The 27632-nt window shown below is 27.8% G+C and overlaps 2 protein-coding genes and 1 non-coding gene across 3 annotated transcripts; 1 reads left to right on the top strand and 2 right to left on the bottom strand.

Annotated features, from left to right (window-relative positions):
* eIF4B (eukaryotic translation initiation factor 4B) lies at nt 1-18035 on the bottom strand. The gene is made up of 12 exons (XM_015508518.2): nt 17822-18035; nt 12673-12783; nt 11812-11993; nt 7379-7489; nt 6942-7101; nt 6068-6511; nt 5599-5857; nt 4114-4353; nt 3707-4038; nt 3584-3644; nt 3484-3517; nt 1-1737 (listed from the first exon to the last, which is right to left on the bottom strand). Exons 1-12 carry the CDS (start codon nt 17826-17828, stop codon nt 1690-1692), a joined length of 1989 nt encoding a protein of 662 aa, XP_015364004.1. The 5' UTR covers nt 17829-18035; the 3' UTR covers nt 1-1689.
* On the bottom strand, nt 12251-12539 carry LOC149058871 (Nuclear RNase P). The gene has a single exon (XR_016190656.1).
* On the top strand, nt 17827-27632 carry LOC107161881 (putative aconitate hydratase, mitochondrial). Its single transcript, XM_089218507.1, has 13 exons — nt 17827-17984; nt 21747-21972; nt 22037-22162; nt 22253-22411; nt 22474-22624; nt 23500-23675; nt 23742-23871; nt 24686-24843; nt 24909-25167; nt 25339-25544; nt 25630-25727; nt 25798-26146; nt 26246-27632. Exons 1-13 carry the CDS (start codon nt 17827-17829, stop codon nt 26378-26380), a joined length of 2331 nt encoding a protein of 776 aa, XP_089074633.1. The 3' UTR covers nt 26381-27632.

Raw genomic sequence — 27632 nt, 5'->3', positions numbered from 1 at the left:
TTTCCTAATTATAAACAATTATATAATTTAAATACAATTATTATATTTATTACATTTGTTTAATTTCTTGCAGTCCAGTGCGCAACACTTATTAGTAATTCCCAATTTCTATAAATCATGAAAAAAATTAAAAAGCATGGGAATAATTTAGTTTAAAAGATTAAATATCAAATTAAATATAACTATACAAAGAAGGCTAATTCACACAAGATTAAATAGTTAAATTGCACAACCAAAAATGTTGAATTTAAATCAGTAGATATAAAAAAAATCCCACAATATATGTATATATAAAAAAATTGATAGATAATATCACATGTATTTTAAAAAATAATCCATAGTAAACCATAATTTACAATATTACAAATAAAGTACATACATTTAAAGAATCACTAAGGCAGTATAAATAATTACTGTATTGTCCAATCATTACACATTTTACATAAAATATTTAAGGAATAGGTTTTAATATTACTTTTGAAAAACTAACTAAATAACAATTTTCGGTAATGAATAAGGTTTAACAAATAATTTTAAAAAGGGATACTAAATGAAATAACCAATGAACAACACTTTTATATAATTAATGCACAATAATTATTATAATTAACCTTAACATAAAAACTGCTAGGGCCGGTTCTATAATTAATGAATACAATAATATTGATATTGTAAATTTAAATATACACTAAAAATTAAAAATATTAATTTAATATTTTACAATTTATTATTATACATACAATACAAATAATTAAATGGGGTTGAAATTATATTTTGAAACTAAGTTAAAATCAAAAATAAATTAACTCATAAACTTAAACAATTAAGTATTTTAAAATTAAAACAAAAAATATAATAAATACATCACAAGACTGCATATATTCAAGGGACAAAATATAAAATTATATCTAATATTTTTTTAATAAATTATAATACTTACTTATAATTTATGAATATATATATATATATATATATATAATTTAGAGTTAAAATCAAATAATTATTTAATAGTCTGTTGAAACACAAATCACAAAAAGAATTTTAAAATGTTTACAAATGAAGATGCTAAAAGAAAACTTGGCAGTGACTTGTCCTTGGTCAAAGTCTTGTTAACATAAATAATGAGCGTCTGATCATAATACCTAATACTTTTATATATATATATATATATATATATGTAAAAAAAAAATATAATTCACTTATTCAAGTAAGCAGTCTTATGAATTGTTTAGACGACAAATTGCAAAATAAATTAAGATTTAAATCACAAAAGTGTGTAATGTTTATAGTTTGTAATGTGGCATAAATTGTGCAGACCACAAAACTTTAAACATAAAAAAAAAAAATTTAATAGATAAATTAAGATGAATATCTTAATTTGTATCACTTTAAATTTGTATGGATATGGTATAACAACAGACATGAAATTCACTGAAACTTAAAATGTGTAACAAACAATTAAATTGCATTTACTATTTAACATTTTGTTTAGGCATTAATGTAATGAATATGACATGAGATTATAAAGAAAGTAAGATAAAAGCCAGCTGTCTTGAGTCTTACAATTTTTAAGAGCTCTCTTTTTCTCATGTATATAATATATATATATATATCCTTAAATATAAGTAATATAACAATATAATGAAAAATAATAAAAAAAATAAAATAAAACATACATCTTTTTTTTTTTTATTCGTTGGAACCATCATCAAGAAGTGCAGCAAATTTATTACTAGTCTAAAACAAAAAAAAAAAATTATATTTATGAAAGTGAAAATTGCAGTTATGAATTAATATAATGTGATAATTAATAAGAGCAACTATAATCTGTCTAATGAGTGACTGAGATGATTCTGTGAAACCCTTTGTAACCTAACCTAACCTCGTCATAATGGAAATTATTTTGAAGGCTAGTAAACCATATATGAACCGACTTTCCCCGTTGCATGTGTACTCACTGAACAGAGTATTGATGTTCACAAAATTAATAATGTAATTAAATATCTAGTTATTACATATTTTGGTTATTTGCTTGCCATTGCACCCCATTTCATCACGTTTCCCTGAATAAATTATGTAACTGTCTACTGTACATGATATTTTTTAAATACAGCTAAGTTTTCCATGCATTTTTTAGTGGTGGAAATAAAATTCTTTTATCTTAGCAACAAATAATGTTTGGACACATTTTATCGCTACTGCCACAGCTTTAATGTATGGAAACCTTTGAAATATTAAATAATAATTAAGTCTTTATATTTAATAGTAGCACAGTTATTAACTATAATTACACATACAAAGATAAGAGTTATACAAAGTTATGAATCTGAAATATTATACATTCTATTATAACTTCCCCACACACTGAACCAGTAATATGAGTACAGACCTATTTAACCTCCACTGCAACAGCATTGCCATGACAAAAGAATATTATTGTTACTGACGTTACCTCTGTGTGTGGTACTTTTAAGATATATTTTTGTTGTAAAATTGAATGCCAGTATTAAATATTGCCCAAGATTATTCATTAGAAAGTATTTTAAATAACATTAATTTAAGACAGGTTAAGCCTACATTCAACAAATACAACTAAAGATAAAATATAAAAATAAAAATTCAATTATCATTGGTATTTACAATTTATCCATTTTCCATTAATAAACCACATACTAAAGAGACAATATCAAGTTTTTTTTTTTATAATGCATAATCAAACACACACAAAATATAGGTTTACCGTTATTATTAAATTGGTTTAGTATGCCAAAGCCTTAGGAGGACACCACTCATACGTTGCTATGTCTTAGGACACACAAATTGCAAACATAATTCATACTACAGTTTATATAACAGTAAATATTTTAACAAATTAACTCATCATACAGTTTGAAGAGAATATAGATTGAACTCAAACAAAGAATTTTTCATTTTTATAATTTTTAATTAAACAAACCTGGAATAGGTTAATAAAAAAATATGAAAATAAAATATATGTACCTAAGCAATTTCGATCATAATATACTCCTTTACAAATTTGCAACATATGTAAACTTAATTCATTAATTCTAAATCAAAAATGTAAATGTACTGTGATAAGAATTCAGGATTGTAATTTTACGGTATGTTCCCAAGACAAAATTACTAGTACAATATTTTTTAATATAGTAAGTACTATATAACATAAAAATAATGCAAATTGTTATGTTTGAAATTAGAATTTTTACTAAGGTGATACTAGCATTTACGATATACCTAACTTGAAATAAAAAATAATTCCATTTAAAAAAATTTAGAGGCAAGTTAGTTAAAATTACATATTTTAACAATTTTAGAGCATACATTCACATTATGTGGCATTAGGAAACTTATAAAAAAATATGTTAGAATTACAACTGATTGATGTCTACCCGAAAAATTTTAATCAAAATCTAAAATTGTGTATATACTTATTAAATTAAGTCAATAATAAATAATACTCACAGATTTTTTGAGTTCTTTAGTTATAACAGGATCTCTGAAAATAATAGAATTAAATTAATTAGTTACAAATTAATTATCATATGTAAACAGCTTAACTTACTTCTTCTTAACTTCTATTTCTGGTAATTTTTTAACAACTTTAGACTTCTTTTTTGATTTATCTAAAAATAAGCAATATAAGTTTATTTGTGTTAAAAGTAACATTTAAATAATAAAAAATTACATTTATCAGAACTATTTTTTCCACATTCAATAAATCCAGAGTCATTTGTATCTTCTTCAGTAATTGGTTGATCTTTCACTACATCAGGTTCACTAGATTGCCCGTCAGGGTCAGTTCTTACATCAATAGGAGCTTCTATAATGTTGGGTTCGTTAATTTCTGACCCATCAGCTGCTCTATCCGGAATATTTTTATCTAAATCAGGGACAGTTTCTTTTCTAATTGGTTCAGATTCTTCTGTAGCTATTACATCAGGTTCTTCGTCTAAAACAGTTTTTTTACGAAGATTTGGTGGCACATAAACGTTTGGTCTCGGTTTTTCATCATCAACTCTACAAATAAAAACCACATAAGATACTAAAATTGTAATTAAAATATATTAAGATCAATATAAATGTTTTAATTACATTGACGGGGTTCCATTGCACATATTTTCTTCGGAAGACAAGGATTCTTTAATTAGAGAATGCTTTTCCCAAGCATTTTCACGTGGAGGTGGAGCTTCTTCATATCTAGGGTTGCGTTCAGGAGAAGCTCTTCGCCGAGGTACACGATCATCGTCACTTTGTCGACGTGGACTTCTGCGCCTCCAAGTTTCAACTGATTTAGGCTGAGATGGTGGCTTGACTTCCGTTTCTTCTTGACACCTTATAAAATAAGATGTTTATGATAGGTCTCGTTTATTCAGTTTACCAAATACAATTCATTCAAAATCAAAAATATTCCAAAGCTACCTTCAATTAGGTTATTTTAATTTCATTAAATCCTTCAGTTGAAATGAAGTAATTTAAATAAATGAATTATAATTATTTTTAATTTATCGAGCAAATTGGAGGTCAACTAAACAGAAATAAATTTAGCTGGTACTATGATTGCACTTTTAATATTGGCTAGATGCTCAATCCAGATAATAAAAACTTTATTCCTGGTCTATCAAAAATCAGCCTTACTCGACTTTCAGTTCCTGGAGTTATTTTCCTCTTAAATGATTTCCTAAAATTTAAATATACTTTCATGAATTTATAATTTGCTAGTAAATAATTTTATAAATAATATTTATTCCATTCCTGACAAAAATGATTTGGGAAATTACAAATCATTAAATAAAATATAGGCATTCATTTGCCAAGTTATTGAATAAAGTTTAGTAAATTGTTAGTTTTTAAAATAGGTTTTTGAACAGAAAAAATGTAATAGTTGTATTATAGATAGTACAGAGCATATGGTGTTAAAAGATCAATAATTGAGTGCATAAAAGAAAAAAGTATCAAATTGATTTTTTTTTTAATTTATCGAGCAAATCGGAGGTCAACTAAATAGAATTAATTTAGCTGGTACTATGATTGCTCATTTAATTTTGGCTGAATGCTCATTCCAAATAATAATAAAGTACTAAGTTTGGTCTATCAAAAATCAGCCAAATTAGAATTTAGTAATTTAATAAAGTAGAAACTTGTCTTCATTAGAAATTTGGAAAAATCAATTATTTTATCTACAATGATTCATACCAAGCCTTAGGGCTTAGAGTATAATCTTTTAGTTCCATCATAAATGTTTTTATTAAATAGGTACGTATGGATTGTCTAAAAAATGAAAATATTAATTACAATCTTATTAAATGCATATAATTTAAGAAATAATGGTAACCATTAGAAATTGCTTGAATTAATAACTAGGCTGTGATTCCCCCATACCTTTAGCATCTTAGAACTTAATAAAATAATAAATTTAAAATTGAAATGTAAATATACACAACTTTATATAAATACTTTAAACAATAATTTTAAGTGGTTAATCCATTATCATTTGATATTTAATTATTGGTCCCAAAGCAACTACTTTGAAGATGTAAATATAAACAATTAGTTAATAATAGAAGAGATAAAACTTACTTATTATCAGAAGTCTCATTTAAACTAATTTCCGAAGAAGCACGAGACAATTCTGATTGAGGTTTAAGTTCATTTTTGGCTAAAAGTTTCTCTTCAATTTCTCTTTCTTTAGCTGCTGTATCTACAGGTTTAGCTCCACCAAATATAGATGGTGCAGCTACATAGCTAGGTGCTTCAGTCTTTGATGCATTAGGATCAACAGTCTTTGGTTTGAGTATGAGCTTTGGACGTTCTTGTGGTATTGAAGTATTATCTCCAGCTGATAAATAAAAGTTAAATTTTAGTTAAACTTATTACCATAAAATCAATAATAGAAATTATTCATTTTACTTTGTCTAATTTTATATCTTGAAATTTAACGGTTTCAAATATTTAATTACTGTTAGGGTAATTCAAACTTGATTTATGAAAATTTGACAAATGTGTGCTTAATCATTAAAAAATATTAACTAAGATAATTAATAATTACCAATTTCAGGTAAATCATCATCTCGTTTATTAAAACCAAATCCTCTTCTAGATTCGCCGAATGGTTTTCGCCCACCATCTATATCATCCCGGCGCTCCCCAAAAGGTCTTCTTCCGCTGTCAGAATCATCATAACGACGATCACCAAATGGTCTTCTACTACTATCAGAGTCATCACCTCGGCGATCACCAAATGGTCTTCTTCCACCTTCGGAATCTTCTCCTCGACGATCACCAAAAGGTCTTCTTCCACCCTCAGAGTCATCACCTCGCCGATCACTAAAAGGTCTTCTTCCACTTTCAGAATTATCATAACGACGATCACTGAATGGTTTACGTGCTACATCATCATCAACATTACATCTAGCACTTCTCCAAGGACCATTATCTTGTTCACTATCATGGTCTTTATCAAAAGCACCACCATCTCGTCGCCTAGTAAATCCTATAAAATAATATAACTTTACTCATTAGGTTAATGTAGTTAGAAGGTAATAATTAGGGTTCAAGAATTATGGAGGTTAAAATGAACATGTGCATGTACATATAAAAGTTTATAGTATGCAAAAAAATGAATAATTTATTTAGTTATAAGAATAATATAGGAAATATAATGATCTACAATTTGTTTTGCCAGCTGTTAAAATGGAAAACCACCCAAGTTATTGGTAAGCTTTAGGGAAAGAAAACATTTTGATAGATTACTTAAAACACTATTAGTTACCTGTATAGTAACTATAAATATAAGTAGTGTTTTAAATTAGTAGTAAATATTATGTTGAATTAAAGTAACTACCTAAGATATTAGTGAAATGAAATTGAAGTGTTTCTCTCACAATTTACAAGTCCTACTAATAAATGTGCTAGGAATTTACCTCCTCTATCATCAGTAGTTGAAGTTCGGTTTGTCGATCGCCAATCACCAGGTTCATCACCACTAGGAAAATCCATACCCATGCGACTGCCTCTTTGAAAAGCATTTCTCGAATCTTGCATTCCACTGGCAAGTTCTACTCGTACACGACGACCACGAATCTAGATAAAAGTAAATATTTCATTAAAACCTATTTGAAACATAATTAGACAAATCTATTAATTACATTAAAATGTAACACCCTGGATTGAAAAATTGATTATTAAAATCAATTTTCCACAAAGAATGTATAATTACTATACTTCTGTTGACGACCGATATAATTATTAAATATATTATATTGGTGCTTTTTTAGAAGATATATTTTGATCTAAATGATCAAATAGGTAATTAATTAAATAGTAAATATCATTAAAGAAAATGTATTTTTAAGCTTACCAAATTTTCCATTCCAAGAGCAGTAATAAGTTCTTTTCGCTCTTCAAATTCAACATATCCAAATCCTTTATTACGACCATTGTCATTACGTGGTAATTTTATGTTGTTTATCTATATAAAAACATAGTAGAAGAAGATATATAAAAATATATATATATATATATATATATATATATATATATATATATATATATATATATATATATATAAAAACATAGAAGCGCCAATTAATAATAAAATGTATTAACAAACAAATTCTTATTATGTAAACACAAGTAAAAAAAAATAATACACCGACTATATTAATATTTGTATCTAATCTATAAAGCATAATTCAATATTAATAGATAAATCATTTTTTTTTTTTATATATAGTTACTCGTCAATTCACGAAAACGTTTATTTATACATATCAGTGTTAAAACATTATCACTGATCATATTTTAGCCATACAGTAAATATAATCAATGATATAATCTATGAAATGAGTACTTTAGTATAGAATTTAAGTTATTAAAGCATAGACTAGAATTTATGGAAAAAATAAATTAAAGAAGAAAGTTGTTCAAAAAATAAGTGTTTTCACTATGGTATTCTTCAAGTCAATAATTATCATTGAAATCTTATACTTTCAAATTATTGATTGATGATGATTACTCTATTACCTTGTTTTTAAGATTGGAATTAGAGCAATAATCAGATTTTAATGGATGAAGAAATCATAAGGTTTTGTATAACCTTGACAGAGAATTGTGTGGCGCTTATAGAAAAACAAGTTTGGCTAGTGAAATTGCACAATTTCCACAAACATAAAAATGGGTAAGTCTTTATGTCTTTATGTCTGCTGGAAACCTAATTTTGGCATTTTTTTAGACAATCAAGATGTTTTGAATTAGATTGTAATATGTTTATCAACCAAGGTATCTACAATGAAACAGTTAAAAAATTAAGAATGAAGATTTAAGGTTGATAAATAAAACCAACAAATTAAATTAATTATGTTTTTCATGACAAGAGACTTAATTTTTTAGCAAAGGGAACATTATCCATGGAATTTTAAATAGTCACACTGTAATATTCATTCTGGGCAAAAATACAACTAAGTAATAGATGACGCACATAAAGTGTGTTAAAACAAACTGGAAGAGTTTTTCAAGAATACTCGGTTATGTGGAAAAATATAATAAAATGTTGTTTATTAATTTTATTGACAACATTTTTCCCAAAAACCTTAGAACTTTTTGACAAATGACCAGAATGTGAATTACAGTAACAGCCTTCATTGTGTTCACAAGTCATTTCAATAAATAAGCATCAGAATTTTTAAAATATATACATAACATTGGTTCAACTAACACAAATATGTGAAAGGAACTCCACATGTTAATATTCGCCTTTGATTCATCACATTTAAGTAAGCTGAGCATTAAATTACAAAAGGTTAAGAGGACACTACATCTGTAGGTACATCTTACAAGTACATAATGAAGCAAATTTTACACTCAGCAGATCACGTTAGCTTAAAATTTAGAATGAATTACCTCTTATAAAAATTAAAGGTGACATTATTTTGAGGGCTTCTCATAGACTTTTTATTATATTTTAATTTTAATATAAGTAATGAGTATTTTAAGATATACAAGCAATTTACAATTTTAAAATATTTTAACTTGCTTTAAAATTAAAATATAATGAAAAGCCTATGAGAAGCCTCAATAATAATGTTACCTTTAATATTAATAAGCGGTCAATTCACTTTAAATTTTAAAATAACTGAGTTTAATGAGCATAATATTTGCTTTGTTACGCACTCGTAAGACAGAGACAACACATACAAGTGTAGCGTTTTCTTAAGTCGATACTGAAAGTATATAAATTTAAAACTAATATTTTAATAATTGGAAAAAGTATATATGCATTTATAGATTATAAAGTATATCATTATTTTAATAAATTCCTAATTTTAAAAGCGGGAAAGTGGATGTAGCTCTGCTGTACGGTAGGTACAAGTGGGTAATTGTAATGGATGGAATTATATTTGAATCCAATGACATTATATCATTGTATACGAAAAACGATTCTAAGCGGAAATGGTTTATCTGTCTAGGATATATTATAGATTATTAAAAATTTTCATATCTTAGATATAAAAGGAAAATTTTTTATGAATTTCTGGCATAAAATAATTTACGAAATTTCGTGATTTTTACATAATGTGTTGTCAAAATAAATTTAAACTTTAAATGCTTATAAAAAAAAATGAGACTAAATATTTCTTTTATTTTTCAACTGCTATTGTAAAAATATGTTAGGAGCCATGAAAATTATATAAAATATATAAAATGCCTAAATAAACATACAGTGAAAATTTCAAGTATCCGCGGTCATTTGTTTTAGAGTTATACCAAAATAAGAAAATCGCTAAATGTGAAATCCAGTGAAAATCCAATGTTGTAAAAATTTAAATTTCAAATGCTCATAAAAATTTAATTTGAATTTCCGGTGGACATTTTTTTTGTGATAAAGATTAAAAAAATCTAAAATTTAAAAAGATTTAAAAAGAAAATTTTTCATAAATTTCTAGCTTAAAATAATTTGCAAATTTTTGTGATTTTTAAGTATTTTGTCAAAATTCAAACTTTGAATGCTTATAAAATAAAATTGCGACTATGAATTTATTTTATTTTTCAACTGCTATTGTAACAATATGTTTGTAAAATCTTGTATTCAATTTTCAAGATCTTCTATCCAAAAAATAAATTGTTATCAATATTAATTTAAAAAAAACTAATAATGATCGAAAATTGCATATGCCTATGAATAGTTCAACTTAAGTCGAACATTTTTGAAAATTGCATGGTAGATATAATATACCTATATAAACATTCAGTGAAAATTTCATGTATCTATAGTCATTTGTTTTAAAGTTTTTAACTGATTCTACGTACAAATTCCTGTTTTTTCATTAATTTTTAGTTTGTTTATCCCGATCATTAAGAAAAATATTAAGAATTTTTTTACATTATATATTTTTTATTGAGAATTTTTTTGCTTTTGACCCCCAAATTATCAACTAGATTCACTTTCTGATCGAATGAGGTACTGAAGTCAAAAATCGAAGCACTTTTACTGACCCAAATGTGATGACACAAAAAATAATAACAATAAAAACACACATCATGGTTAAATCAATACATTCATCACTCCGCTCAGAATCTTAAAAAAAAACTGGGGAAAACACGCTGTGCTATATTATGTATGTTTTAAAATACTAAGTCGTTGAGGTCACTGTGTCGACCTTTATTATTTTCTAAGGATATATAATAATTTAATTGTTACTTAAAGTAATAAACTACTAAATTAATATTAAATATTATCAGTTATTATGAACTTATCTATAAGGAAAATATTTATACATTATACTAAGTTGTATTAACTATACCATAACATAGTAAAATCACTTATCTCAGAATTTAAAAATGATTTAAAGTAAATTGTAAACTAGTACCTAGGTAAGAGGTATCAATTTGCAGATTTAAAAACATTTAATCTATTAAACTAGTAATTAAAAATCGATAAGAAATAATTAGATATTTTGTTAACCATAATATGCATTACCATTACCCAAGGTGGCCTATCTGATGACAAACTTTTAATCTAATTCAAAAAGATTATCGAAAATAATTATAAATTTTCAAACAAGATATTAAGCAAAACAATTGATACTAATTAATATTTAACTACCTACATAAATTACTTGATATAACTAGGTACCTAACTCAGTTAATTTGACTTTTAAGTATTGTTAAAATAATAGTATATTATAACAGAGCACCATATTAAATGTTAATATCTGTATTTTACTTTGCGACCATTTTAAGTATCATTAACAGTAAAATAGTGTCTAAAGAAAATTTGATTTAGCATAGTTCTGCAAATACTTATCGATGGCAATAAGATTATCAATTCTATGCATTTTTTTGTTTAACATTAGGCACAGCACACAATACAAATATTATAATTCATAAAAACTGTTAACAGTAGCTTATTAAAAATAATCTTTATTCTAGGAACTGTCTTTTACTTAGCAAATATTTAATGAGAGCAATAAGATCAACTCTGTGCAAAAAATGCACTTAAGATTTCACTAAGCATAAAATGTTTAAATTAAATAATGAAACTTTTCAGATCTTATTAAATTTAGAAACTACATAAGTATTTTAACATAACAATTTATAATTAGTAAAGTTTGAACCAAGTTTTAATGGTACAAGTTTTGTTTTATTCTATTCAATATATGTCACTTAACATCAAAATATGATACCCAACAAAAACACTGAAAAAACTACTTCATTACGTACATGTTTAGAGCTTGGAAATGTTCTCATTTTGAATAGAAAATTAAGAACATAGGTTTTCTAATTACTATATACCTTGAGTCCTTTAAAATAATTCGTGATATCATCTTCATCAATTTCAAACTGCAAATTTGACATATGAACCAAGAATGGACCTTCTTGAGGCACAGTGCTTTCATCTATAATAGATTCACATGCTGCTCTTGGTGCCTTAGGAAGGTTTAATGGCTTAGGTTCAAATCCAAAGCCAGCAAATCCTAAAATTAATATTATTTTAAATAATATTAGATATACATAAATGACAATACCACTATAAAAAAAAATTAAAACAAAAAAAGCATGTTCATCTTTTATAATATCATAATATGATGGGTATCTCTCAGAAAAATTATTAATGTTATTTATGAATAACAGTAACTGAAACAGTCTAGAAAATGAAGAAAATTGTAGTGTACAAAGGACAATAAATGTTATACACCTTATATGAAAAGCCCTCAGATTTAGAGATTAACAGTCAACAAGAGATTAGTCTGAATTGAGTTACACTAGCATAAGCTAGAACCTTGCAAATTGAACTAAAAATGCGAATCACAGGAGGTTCCAACAGTAACCAAGATTATAGTCTCAACCAGAGGCATCTCAGACTCAAGAATCTTAGAACTGGACCAATTTCTGGTTCTCCTGCCCAACTTTTTTAAGAAGGCCCCCGGCTGGAGGGTAAGCGATTTTGTCTCAGACCTTCCCGAGGTTATCAAGTAACAAAGTACTCAGTGTGTGAACCCCTGAAGCAAGATTCTTGTTGACTGATGTTACTCTGTTAAGAAGATTAAACAACCAAATTAACAGGGATAAGCTCTAAAACATTCATCATAAGGCATGTTTTGAAACAATTAGGTATTAACACATCTTAAACTGTAGAACAACAAAAAAGTATACCATGTTTTCCATTATGTTCTTTTTCTGCTTCATCTGCCCAGCATGTTCCACTAGCAATTGAAATAACTTCTGTTTCTATTGATATCCACTTCTGTTTTTTATTCTTTTTGCCTACAATAAAATTTCAATAAAAGTAATTTATATTTAATAGGTACATTTAACTTAATTAAAACGTACATAATTTTATAATATATACTAGAGTATTAAAAATTTCTTGATAATAATGATAGAGAATATTATGGTATAAAAATCACTCAGCAAATAATGGCAAAAAATAAATACAATTCATAGACAACCGAAATATGAATGTAACATTCCGGATTGATGGACTAATCAAAAACTATTAGTCCCTCACTAAAGAAAGTCATATTTTAATTTACTTCCATTTGACGGCCAAAATGACAATACAAGAACAATTTGGTGCTTTTAGGAAGATACCTAATTACCTGTTAATAATTTAAATCAAATAATTTTTAATTCAAAAAAATTAATAAAAAACCTGAATATGTTGAAATAATTGGATAAATGTAACATTCCGGATTGATGGATTAACCAAATAGAATGATCCCTCACTAAAGAAAGTAATATTTAATTTACTTCCATTGACGGCCAAAATGACAATTATAGAACAATTTGGTGCTTTTAGGAAGATAGAATCATTATTAACTAAGGTTTGGGTTTAAATACTCTAAAAATATGAAAAAAATGCATTCACAAAAATGAGTAAATTCTTTAATTTAACTGACTACATTTTGTATTACACAACATTACTGAACTACATTGTAATAGGTACTCCAATAAAAGTTGTATGCAATAAAATAAAATAATTGGTTGTGTGACATTACTATATTAGGATAAATTTCAGCTTTGTCTAATTTAAAAAACTAAATTAGGTACCTGATATTTTATATAGTTTAAAATGAAAATGTTTTATATAATGGAATACCTATGTTTATATCCCAATGAATTCGATATTATTGAGTCATAATATGAAAAATAAGTCAAAAATGCCTCAAAAAAACATTATGCTTACAACATGGATTACATGAAACTTATTATATATTTAAGATGACAGCATGAAAACATTTACAAAAATATGCTCATATATTGAAACCCAAGCCCTATAAATAACTTGCATCATAAATCAAAACATTTTGAATATCTAAATAAACAAATTAACCACCCAACTTGTTCCGAGTAGTTTAGTAGAAAATTGAAATGAATGTAACGTTCCGGATTGATGGATTAATCAAATTGGACTTATCCCTCACTAAAGAAAGTAATCTTTAAGAGGACGTTTCACCCGCATGTGTTGTCTCCGTCTTACAAGTGCGTAACATTACAAAAACTTTTACGCGCGGGAAAGAACCGAGAAAGATACAGTTATAACTAAGAAACGAAATTTTCATCACATAAAAAGGAGAATTTTGTCTGTGCAATATCGTTTTTATTTTTTCGATATCAGAACTACAAAAAAAGTTATTCATGCTTAAAAAACGCAAAATTAATGTATTATAAAACAATAAGAATTTTTGTTGTATAAGTGATATCGAAAAAATAAAAACGATATTGCACAGACAAAATTCACCTTTTTATGTGGTGAAAATTTCGTTTCTTAGTTATAACTGTATCTTTCTCTGTTCTTTCCCGCGCAAAACAGTTTTTGCAATGTTACGCACTTGTAAGACGGAGACAACACATGCGGGTGAAACGTCCTCTTAATTTACTTCCATTTGACGGCCAAAATGACAATAAAAGTACTATTTGGTGCTTTTAGGAAGATGTTTTTCATAATATTAAGTTCTTAAAGTTTAAATAATAGATAGTATGTATAATTAATCAAAAAAACTTAAGAAGACACTACAACCAAATATGTTGTCTCCGTCATACAAATGTAAAACATTGTAAAAACTGTTTTGCGTGGAAAAGAACAATTTAAGCTGTAATCCAAACTAAGCAACCAAATTTTTACACTATAAAGAAGAGAATATTTACAGTACAACATTGTTATTATTTTTTCAATATCAAAACTAAAAAAAAAGTAATTCAAGTTTGAGAAACTCAAAAATAATGAATTCTGAAACAAAAAGAACTTTTTTCGCGTTACTGATATCAAAATTTTTTTAAAAAACGTTGCACATTAAATATTTCTTTATAGTGTGAAAATTTGGCTGCTTAACTTGGATTACAGCTTGAGTGGTTCTTTTCCATGCTAAACTGTTTTTGCAATGTTTTATACTTTGACAGAAACATCACATGCGGGTAAGCATCCCCTTAAACATTGAATGCACGAGAATTACAAGCCATAGTTTTAATACCTAACTGACTAACTCATAAATACAATCATGGTTTAATAAGTAAATGTACAGATTAAACATAGGTAAATAGAAGAATGTATATGAATGGATCACATTACATAGTGAGGACAACCTGAACAATGCTCCATTAGAAGAATTCAAGTGATGACTGCCTTCAACAGGGTTAAGCACTTTCATCACTACTATTCAACATTGCAATACAAAAAAAATTGATACATAGGTAGCATACAATAAAATAAATATGGGGTCAAGATTGGTAATGACCATTCTAGATTTTTTTGACAATCTAAATATGCTTGGAGAATATAAAGAAACAGTAAGACAAAACATAATTCCAATGAACAAACCAAAACAAAAAAAATTGAACTAGTGATAAATGAAAAAAAAAGTTTAAGTTATGAAAACAATGATTAGTGAAGAAAACCCAGTAATTTAAAACTACATGTATGAGAAAACCAGAGTTTTAAAGTATCTTGATGCAAATCAAAACTCTTCTTAAGGTGTACCTACCAAATATGAGTACATCTGTACAAAGGAATAATAAAACCTACAATTACTTGTGGATACAAAGTATTGACACCAGTGGCATGACGAATGACTATATTTGAGGCACGTGCCTCAGTTTGAAGGGTGGTTAGTGTGCTCAAAGATCATCTGATGTGTTAAAAAAAGCATTATTATATAGATTATTATTTAAATGAATAAATATATTTTATCTTAAAAAAATAGTTAATATTTTTGTGATGAGTGGGGTGGGTGGTGAACCTGACAATATAACTGTGCCTCATAACTTAATGAAGTTTGCCACGCCACTAATTGACACTACAGTACAAGCTGAACAAAAACTAAGGACCTTCAAGAACAAAGTGCTAGAAATAATATGTGGATATATATATGATACTATGGATAACTGTTGGCAAAGAAGAAAATATGCAGAAATAAAGGAAACTATGAATAGTAACTATTGAATGACAATCAATGAAGAGGACACGAAAGAAATGATAGATTAATGGCATATTACAAGACAGGAAACTATAAAAAAAAGAGAGAAAATGGTCCAGGATTTAGGAGTAGACTAAAACTTATAAAGTTATGAAGTCATATTATAATAATAAAAAGCAATAGGTATGAACATTATAGGTAGGTATTATGAATAACAAATACAAGATAACAAAAAAAAATAACTAATTTAGTGAAATTAAGTGCCCTGCTTATAGCTTATTCATAATATGATTAAATATTTACTATTCCATACTTTCAAGACTTTTTTTCTAAAATATAATAGATAATAAATTTAGCAGATACCTACTTCCCTTTTTTTTTCGTGATATCGACAACGCTGCAAGAACTGCTTTCGCATTACATCGACATCGTTTACATATAGAATTATTAACAAATTGTATAAAGCAGACTTATAAGTGCCTAAATATTTTAGATTAAAATTTAAACATTTAAATAATTTAATTGTTTGAAGCACAAGTAGGTACCAAATACTTTAAGAAAATATAGAACTGATATTTAGGTATGTTAAGAAAACTTAAGATGTTTAAACACAAATGTGTAATCAAAATATATAAAAATACAGAAAAAAAAGACTAACTTAAAGTCTATGTTAAATGTATTGGTACAAGCACAACTGTAAAAACTAGTTTTACTGAACAGGTAATCAATAATATCAACCAAGAAAGGTTCGCTCATGTTAGATTCACCGAGTAGAGTGGTTGTAATGGTTGTATATTACACACTGTCAAGTACTCGACACACTCAGTTGGTAACTGAAGAAAACAATAACATATCTTATTGATGGAGGTAACTATTCAGACCAGCAAATAACTGTTTGTATTAAAAAAATAACCACTAACCAGTAGAGGTACCTATTTTAAAGGAAAAAATTTCAACATAGAACGAATGAAACATTCCTATGAGGGAAACAACAAGAGTACTGAGTAGTAGCTTAAATGAAAAAACCAATAAGTCCACTGGTTACACCATTATAAGAGGTTAGAGGGGTATCGTTAGGTACAAAATAGATAGGTAACACCTATCGTGAATCGTGATATAACAAAATGCAATAAAATATGTATTGATAGATAACACGAAAAAGGACTGCCTGGACACAAGGCCGGAAGCTGAGGGGTGGCGGGGTAGGGGGATTAAGAGGTAACGGTCGCTTGGCCCCCGCCAACATTCGTCACCACCGCGTTTACTGCAAAGTGCAAATCATTTACATTAAGCGGCGCGACAATGACCGGTCGCTGGACACGGTCACAGCTGGTGCTACTTTGGGGGGCACTCCCTTTTAGAAGGCACAAGTAACGAATCGAAAACGTTGCGAAGAGCATCGAACGCGGGACGGGCGCGAAGTCCCCGGACCGACCGCCGCCACACGCACAAGCCATTGACCCGTTATCATCGAACGAGTGATAAAAGAAAAAATATCGTACGATGCGTGTAAAACACGTGAACGGAACACGACTCCGATCAAAAGGATCCCGTCGATCTCAATCGGGTATTGAAATGTATAAAAAAAATGTTAGGTACACGAGGACGGAGCTCCCCGTGTGGTCAGTAATCAAGCGGCGGCGTCGTAGTGACGGATCTCGCACAAAACGTGGTTACGGTCGCGACCGAGGCTGAGACCTCGAACGCGCGATGACCGTGAAGCGGCGCCGTCAATGCCGAAGCCGCCTATTGGAACGACGAATTTATCGTTGTACGGCGGCGATGCGGGCGCCCGACCGACCGACGGACATCTTGTCACCGGTCGAAGGACAATATTAGATACCAAACACTAATGTAAAATGACAGGACAGGGGAAAGAAGATACTTACTCGACATGGTTGTTGGAGCGGTTGAGCAGACGACGTGTAGTGTACGGAACGCTGACGATAGACTCCCGGGATGGACGGCGCTAACTATATCCGCAAAACGAAAAGAACGCGTTCGTGACGAATTTTCTTCCGAACGGCTATGGCTCTACACCACCGACGCCGTGTGAGATGAAAATGAACGAGGCGGTTGCGGAGTGCGGACGTCAATGTATATGTGACGCACTGGCTCGGCGAAACTATAGGAACGGATGTTAGTGGGGATGGTCTGGAGGGGAGTACCTGTCCTTCCTAGCGTTTAGCAATGAGAACCCGCGGCGCACCAAATCATTGCTTGTTACGTAAAACGTGTTCGCGGCGTCCAAAGAGGTTAGGTATTTATCTACAAGCTCTTTGGTCACTAAACGGCGGTTCAAAAATATAGCAACCGCCAACCATCATGTTACCATATTTTGTACGGGTCACGAGTCCAGGGTTGAAACCACAATTTTCGAAATATTTTAATTTATTTTTTAAGTAAATTTTTAAGGAATATTCAATATAGGTATTATTTTGCATTTTATTTGTAAATATAACCATTAACATTTGATTCATTCAAATCTAAAACTAACAACAGCCACCATTCCTAGTTTAACCTGAGAATCATGATTAAAAATATTCTACATCTTAGAATTTAGATCTTACTAAGAATGTGAGAACTGTCTATCAATTGGGACTAGAAGTGCTATTAACATAAGTGTCAATAAAAATATATAGTAAAAATTATTTTTTAAGCTATTATAAATAAATTATTCGAATAAAACTCATATTATTGTCAATATATGCCAATAATATTAGTCTTAAAAAATATTAAACCATTCCTGTAGTACCTCACTTAGTGTAGTAAGACACTTTTACGTAGATTTCTATTAAATGTGTAGGTGCTGATAGCATATAATTTGATTTTCATTCAATATCTACATACTGTTTTTCTCACTGAATTGTTAATCATATTAAATTAATTAACTAATCAATTTTTAAATAAAAATTGTAATCTCAATAATTTTGGTACATGAAATCAAAAATATATTTTCATTCAAAATAATAAAAAATAAAAAACTATAATGATAAAAATAATATTATTTTCCATTAATATTGTTTTGTAACAAATTTTTAAGCTTTTTAAATTTAAAGCTTCATTAAATAATGAGTGTCTTATGTTAAATGAACCAATCATTCAACCAATTATCCTTTTATAATTATTATTAGATATAGGTATAATAAGGTAAGATTAATAAATTTAAAAAAATTCTTTCTTTAATCATACCACAGGTTAGTGGTACAAGGCAAATAATTTAGCGTGGGTTGTGTTTGGTGAAGAAAACAATGGTGAAGGAAGTAGCAGAGAACATGCCGCTTTATAATATATTTGTTCATCATTATTAAAACCCTGTCCCTCTTCTCCCTGCTTTAGTCATTAAACTTTTTTATGGTTTAGAAACAAATGTTAGTAGCAAATTTTAAGTACAAAGTACACCTATTGTTAAATAATATTATAAGGACTCACATAATAATTCATTAATAAAAAGGTGCTATAAGTAGTTTAAAAAAAAGTTACGTGACCTTTACATATTTTGTTTAATTTCAAATTTTAAATGCGTATTTAATAAAAAAGTTACCATGTATTTTTAATATTTTTTTAATACCATTGTAATAATATAATAGAAGCCTTGTATTCAATTTTGAAGCTTTTCTATCCAATGAATTTAATTGATATTTATAAAAAAAAAAACGAAAAAAATTGAAAATTTCAAACGTTTATAAATAACTTATAAATATTTGAAATATTTTGAAATAATTTTTTAAGCCGAACATTGCCAGCAATCAGCGTGATTAAAGTATTGGAATATAAGGTGTTATGAGTGAACATATTTTAATATAAATAAATACATAATGTAATAATGTAAAATTGTAAAAATCATATTTTTCTAATGATAATCCGTAACTATTGTTTTAATTGACTTAAGTAGGTATACTATTTATAATTTGACATATTTTTGGATATGCCCAATAAAATATAAGATTTTATTCTCAATTATCTTGTAAAAGCGGGATTACCGGTTATTAAATACTTATGACAATTTATTGAAGAATTTTCAATATTTTCAATATTTATAGTAATGTAGTTACATACATTAATTATTTGCGATAAATTTTTATTTAAAAACTATTTAATGTTTGGTAGAATTTAAAATATATTTTACGTATTTCACCATTTTGTATTGCATAAAAATTTTGGAATTAGTAATCATTAATTTTTTTAACAAGTATTGTCTTAAGAGTATACAATTATAGAATATAAAACCGCTTCTTATTAAATCTGTTTTATGTAAGTTTTATTTTCAATAATTGCATAATTTTTAGATAGTAATTTTTTTTTTTTTTTTTTTTTTTGTAATTAATTAGATGGTAATTTATTTTAAAAAAATAATGTAGAATAGATATCTACAGATTTTTTATGCAAATATTAAATATTTTTATATTACTGTAGTAATATTATGTTTCTAAGACTAGGTATAATTTTTAATAATTATAATAATAATTGAAATTAGTTCAGATTATTATATATAATCTCCTTGTGCTTTTTATTTGTTTATAAAACATATTTACATATTCGAAATTGTAATATTTTTTGTAACCATAGATACTTAAAATCGGTTGCAATTTAGTTATTTTCTAAATATACTTTATTATATTATCATTATATTCTGAACATAATTTCTATAAAGTCTTCAGAAAACTTAAAACTCTATAGATTAATATTTATTTAAGAGTGATATTATGAAGTTTTTCAGACATTTCGATAAAATACCACAGAATAGAATACTATCTTTCTGGAATTCGATGTTTTTCAAATCACAAACCACTACGTTGAACGCCATTAGAAAAGCACCAACGATGAGTATATTTGACAAGAAAATTTTGCCCTACCAAAATATGAAATCAAACATAGGCATTGTGAAAGAAAAGTACGTATAATTGTTTAATTGAAAATAAAGTTATTCCTATCTCATATCAATTTCATAACGCATCTATATTATGGACCACGTATACTAGATGCAGGCTGGATAATGTAACTTAGGAGATTCTATAGGCATTTCTTCAAAATATGGAAAATGTATAGGTATCATAAGAAAATATTTTTTTCAATTAAATTACATTTATCATTGGGTCGTAGACCTTATAGTGTCTATGTACGGACATATACAGGCTTGATTGGCGTCATTTCAAAGGTTAGGTCATTAGGTAGGGACAATAGTATTCAAAAATATTGATCAGTTCATATAAATTAAATAAACAAGCGAGACAGTGTTGAATAATTACTGTGCCTACCTTTTTCAGTCACATGATTATATATTTTTCTAGATTAATGAACTTATAAGGATCGAGAAAATTTAATTACAATACGAAATACGACTGCTATAAGACATAATTAAAACCTCTAAGCATTATAAATATCTTTTACTATCGAGATTTTTTAGAAATCATTGATAAATATAATAGTGATCGTTTTGTTTTTAGAATTTTTACAGTATCAGGAGATCTACGAATCTATTATATATTTTAACTACAAAATTATGAATTATCGTGACAATAATTTTCTAGCGCTTATTTTAGTTACACTGTTCCATTTAGATTAATTAACAATTTTAATATACATTTAATTAAGTGATATAATCATATAGGTGATATTTTGTTTTAATATGAATATATTATAGATAACTATTATGGTACCTGTCTTAATATTTGGTCTACTACATACTGTTACATGCTTTCTCGATATTAAGAAATGTATTAAATAATTATTATGTACCGAGACGGTGTCATTAATATAATATGACAATTTTATGTTTAATTTAACAACTTTCAATATTTTTTTTTAAAACAGGATAGGAAAACCACTGTGTTTGACTGAAAAAATCCTTTATTCACATTTGGAAGACCCGGCTACACAAGAAATCGAACGAGGTGTATCTTATTTAAAATTAAGGCCCGATCGTGTGGCAATGCAAGATGCTACTGCTCAAATGGCTATGCTACAGTTTATGTCATCTGGTTTACCAAGAGTGGCGGTACCTACGACAATTCATTGTGACCATTTAATTGAAGCTCAAGTAAGTTAAATTTATTCAACAGTTAAAAATGATATATTATTTTTATTAAATTGTTTAACAACAGATCGGTGGAAAAGAGGACCTAAAGAGAGCTAATAAAGATAACGAAGAAGTATTTAATTTTTTGAAAACGGCTAGTGCTAAGTACGGAGTTGGATTTTGGCACCCTGGTTCAGGGATTATTCATCAAGTAAATTACAAACTAAAACAAAATATTAGCTTTAATATGTATATCAAAATAACATTTATTTATTAAAATAAATTGTAATATTTTGTTTAGATAATTCTGGAAAACTATGCATTTCCCGGATTATTGATGATTGGGACAGACTCTCACACGCCCAATGGTGGTGGACTTGGTGGATTGTGCATTGGAGTAGGTGGTGCGGACGCTGTTGATGTGATGGCAAGTTTTCCGTGGGAATTGAAGTGCCCTAAAGTAATCAATATAATAATCAATATCTAATAATTTTAAATTATGCTTTTAATTTCTAAATATAGATTATTGGAGTCCATTTGACTGGAAAAATGAAAGGTTGGACTACACCAAAGGATGTCATCCTTAAAGTGGCAGATATTTTGACAGTCAAAGGAGGAACCGGAGCTGTAATTGAATATCACGGACCAGGAGTTGATAACATATCATGCACTGGTAACAATGTCCATAAATACAATACAAATGAAAATTATTTTCTTTCTTAGATCTCTATATATAGACTCAAAAACTATCGGACTATTTAAAAGTTATACCAATAGATACCTAGAAACTCTGGGAGAATTTGTAGCCCAGTTTCACAACCCAATTAAGTCACAATAGGATTGCTCACATATCAGTTTAGTTTCTGCTCACAAAACATAATAACATATAATTATACTATAACTATAAGGTGACATCATGTCCCGCTTTCGAGCTAAGTGTCCCACTGTCCCCAAAGACTAGTGGTAGGTATTTATGGATCACTTATCACAATTATATATTTATACTGTAGTACTGTACCTATACAGTATACGTATGCCTATATATTTTATTTATACTGTAATATTTACTCGTTTAACACAGATATTATTAGTCGGGTTCTATCTTTATAACGTAAAATATGCAAAATTACAGTTTTTATCCAATCTAGCTGTAACAAATGTTGCACACACATTTTGAGTTTCGATAGGGTGTCAAGAGTATTTGATTAGATGCTACGGATAACAGCTAAATATAAAAAGCATATATTCTGTGGCACAACGCACAATCTTGTTTAATCTAAAATAATTGACTGATTTTGATGACTTTATGAAGATTTAGGTAATATATTTATTTATTTTATTATTTTATAAAATCATATTATACGCATATTCGACTATTTCTGCTCAAAATCGGTCCCACATATGAAAAAAAAAATTTACTTATTACTTACTATCCGCCGCAAATGGATTTCCGTCTCGATTTTTTTAAGGCTTAACGAACTGCCAGGAACCTAACAAAACGTATAGTATCTATATAATTTTAATGATCATTTAATCATATTTTTCAAGGCATGGGTACCATCTGTAACATGGGAGCTGAAATTGGAGCCACAACTAGTTTATTTCCATATAATCACCGAATGGCAGATTACTTAAAAGCTACCTCACGTAGTGATATTTCCGAAGAAGCTGCGAAGTATAGTGAATCGTTGTTGACTCCTGACAAAGGCTGTAATTATGATAAGGTAATCCTTTTTCCTTGTACTAATACAATATAACGCTAATATGCTGTTATATTTTCAACGATGTAGTTAATTGAACTTGATTTGACAACATTGGAACCTCATGTCAATGGACCCTTTACACCAGATCTCGCTCATCCTATTTCAAAACTTGGAAAAAATACCAAAAGTAACGATTGGCCTGTTGAAATTAAAGTTGGTTAGTTACTTATTTATTTAATTTATGACAAATATTGGAAGATAAAGGCGAATATAAAACAAAATTTAACCAAATCGATTAGATCTTGAAATGCCAGTAAAATCAAATTACAAGAAATCTTGTAGTGCATTTTCAAACCTAAGATTTTTCAATTAAATATTTTTGAATTTTGAAAATGAAAATAGATTTGTCTTTATAATTTATTATGTTTTAACGCAGATGATAACTATGATAATTACTGATAATAATTAACTGATAATCAATAATTATTTAATTGTCCTTCAAACTCCGTGAATGTTCTCTTTCAGAATATAACACGATATCTAACAATCTAACTGTGATTTTTACGCGATGATTTATGAGCCTTTAACAGTTGCAACATTAATAGGGATAATTGCAATTTAATCTGGGTTTTTTTTTTGTATAAAAACTAAAATGGCTCATTATAATATTTTGTTTAAAATTTGTACAAAAAATACTACCTTTTGCAATAAGTTAAATTAATTAATAATTTACATTTTCTTATACCTTAAGTAAATAAAAAAATTAAAATACTAATTACACGTGTAACATAATGTAACACCCAATATAATATCTATTATAACAATTCCATGTATATGATGTTAAATATTATATTAAACGATTTTAAATCCATGAATCTTAGCTTTCTTATTTTGATTTATTTTATTGACAGTAAAAATACAAGTATCCGTAAATATAATATTGCAATCATATCAAAATACTATAAATGATAATGTTATTTTTATATTTGGTTACAAAATATTTGTTATAATGTTTTTTTTTTAAATTTCAGGTCTGATTGGAAGTTGCACAAATTCAAGTTATGAAGATATGGCGAGATGTGGTACAATTGCAAAAGAAGCCTTAGATCATGGTCGTAAATCTAAAATTCCGTTTTATGTCACTCCTGGATCTGAACAAATCAGAGCAACGATTGAAAGAGATGGAATTGTATAAAATAATAAAATATTTAATTAGTATTTATTGGTAGGTATTTAAATTACAAAATTGTTTAGGCACAAACACTGAGAGATTTTGGAGGTACTGTATTAGCTAATGCATGTGGTCCATGTATCGGTCAATGGGACCGTAAAGATGTTAAAATGGGTGAAAAGAATACCATTGTGAGTTCATACAATAGAAACTTCACTGGGCGAAATGATGCCAATCCAGCAACTCACGCCTTTGTCACGTCTCCAGAGATGGTAACTGCTTTAGCCATTGAAGGTCGTTTAGACTTTGATCCCACAATTGAATCAATAAAAGGGGCTGATGGTTAGTTGAATATTAAATATTATTAGTTATTGACGCAATGAAAAACTTATGATATTATATAGCTACTATGATTGTATTGATGCAAAATACCAAATTGTTTCATTCAACAGTTTTCAATTTCTCGAGTTAATATTTATATATTTATAGGCATAATTTTATCTATTTTTAAAGGTAAAGAGTTTAAGCTGACTAATCCATTTGGTGATGAACTACCACAAAATGGATTTGATCCTGGTCAAGATACATACCAAGCTCCACCTGAAGATGGGTCATCTGTAAATGTGGAAGTAAATCCCAAGTCCAATCGTCTTCAACTATTGGAACCTTTTGAAGCTTGGGACGGGGAAGATTTACTAGACCTTATTATACTGATTAAAGTATGTTTAACTTTAATAAAATACATATTAGAATTTCTATATTTTTTTACTTAGGATATTATAATATTTTATACCTTTTTAATAGGTGAAAGGAAAATGTACAACTGATCACATTTCTGCTGCTGGTCCCTGGTTGAAATACCGCGGCCACTTGGATAATATTTCAAATAACTTGTTTTTAACGTAATATGTTATTATAACTGTTTATTTTTATTAAAATAAAATAAAATAATTGTTATTTTCATTATTTTAGTGCAACCAACTCAGATAATAATGAAATGAATAAAGTAATGAACCAGCAGACTGGAGAATGGGATGGAGTACCGGATACAGCAAGAGCGTACAAGGCAAATAATGTTTCGTGGGTTGTGTTTGGTGATGAAAACTATGGCGAAGGAAGTAGCAGAGAACATGCCGCTTTAGAACCACGACATTTGGGAGGACGTGCAGTTATTGTCAAGTCTTTTGCTAGGATACATGAAACAAATTTGAAAAAGCAGGGACTATTAGCCTTGACATTTTCTGACCCCGAGGATTATGATAAGGTTCAACCAACTGACAGAGTGTCTTTAGTCGGACTTGATCAATTTGCTCCTGGCAAGGTAAAGTCAAAATTGAAAATTTTAGGCTACTACATATTTTATAAATATATTTTTAGTTGAACTATCCCACTAATACAGTAATAAATTTTATTATTTCAGCCTTTATTATGCGTATTATTCCATAGCGATGGTAGTAGTGATGAAATATTACTAAATCATACATTCAACGAACAACAAATTGAATGGTTTAAAGCTGGTAGTTCATTAAACAGAATGAAGCAATTGGCTGATTAATCTAGTTTGTAACAGACCAACGACACAAATCATAGTTGACTTGGGTAATTTTCCCATCAAGATTAAATTTTATTTTATTCATCCAAAATCTATGTCCATTCGTCTACTTATAACTTATAATATTTGATATAATTATTGTATGATAATCATGAATTTATTAAAGTATGATACAATTTTAAATATGTATGACCCATAAACTACTCATTCTAAATTCAATTTTTATGTATTGAAATACTTAAAAACAATTTTGATTTGGAATATTAAATAAAAACTGTTGCAATTAAACAAAAAAACAAAATTAAATCTTAAAATTTATATATTAAGCAGAACATTTCCAGTAATTTGCAGTGTGATTAAAATGGTTGAAAATGACTACAAGGCACTGTGAACATAATATTATAATATAAATATAAATACATAATGATTTAATAATGTAAAAATTTGTAAACGCGTTATTGCTAGATGACAAAATTATTGAAGAATTTTCAAAATTTATAGTAATATACATACATTAATTATTTGCTATGCATTTTTAGTTAAAAACTATTTAATATTTGGTAGAATTAAAAATTTATTTTCCATATTTTACTATTTTTTATTGTATAAAAATTTTGGATCTAGGAATCATTATTTTTTAAATCAAGTATTGTCTTACAATCATTAAAAATAAAACATATCATAAAACAAATTTAAACAAATAATGCAAAGAGATAATTCAAGAACTTTATAGATAGAAAAACAGATTATTTATTTAAGTGTTATCTAGATCAGATAATAGATAAAAATTGTATTAATAGTCACACATTTTCATTAGACTACATCATAAATCACTATTTGGACATTACTCGTATATCAGCAGTGCTTTGTAATTTTTCACCACTGTAATCACACTGTTTGCTGGAAACGCTCTGGCTAATATATATTTTTTCTGTATAACATTTTTTAAGATGTTGCTTTTTGGAAACATAGTTTGTATTTCATATTTTGAAGGATAATATTTATCTAAGTATTTCCATTTATAATATTTAAATTTATGAGTTATACGTATTTAAAATATTATATAAGAGAGCATTTCCGGCAATCAATGTGATGACGGTGGTGAAAAATTACAAAGCACTGCTGATATACGTGTAATGTCCAAATAGTGATTTATGATGTAGTCTAATGAAAATGTGTGACTATTAATACAATTTTTATCTATTATCTGATCTAGATAAAACTTAAATAAATAATCTGTTTTTATATCTATAAA

Source organism: Diuraphis noxia, unplaced genomic scaffold, assembly GCF_037042655.1.
Source record: "Diuraphis noxia isolate RWA-SAM2 unplaced genomic scaffold, SU_Dnox_SAM2 contig0002, whole genome shotgun sequence".
NCBI lineage: Eukaryota > Metazoa > Arthropoda > Insecta > Hemiptera > Aphididae > Diuraphis > Diuraphis noxia.
Note: the sequence above shows the minus strand (reverse complement) of the source record. Positions and strands in the feature narration are given on the sequence as shown.

Excerpts from the sequence above, each read along its gene's own strand:
- LOC107161881 (XM_089218507.1), top strand. The coding sequence starts at position 17,827 with ATGGTTGTTGGAGCGGTTGAGCAGACGACGTGTAGTGTACGGAACGCT. Across the intron at positions 23,676-23,741 it reads AAGGCTGTAATTATGATAAG|TTAATTGAACTTGATTTGAC; the intron begins GTAATCCTTTTT and ends TCAACGATGTAG. Across the intron at positions 25,728-25,797 it reads TCAAATAACTTGTTTTTAAC|TGCAACCAACTCAGATAATA; the intron begins GTAATATGTTAT and ends TCATTATTTTAG.
- eIF4B (XM_015508518.2), bottom strand. Across the intron at positions 7,102-7,378 it reads CTCTTGGAATGGAAAATTTG|ATTCGTGGTCGTCGTGTACG; the intron begins GTAAGCTTAAAA and ends ACTTTTATCTAG. Across the intron at positions 4,354-5,598 it reads AATGAGACTTCTGATAATAA|GTGTCAAGAAGAAACGGAAG; the intron begins GTAAGTTTTATC and ends TTATTTTATAAG.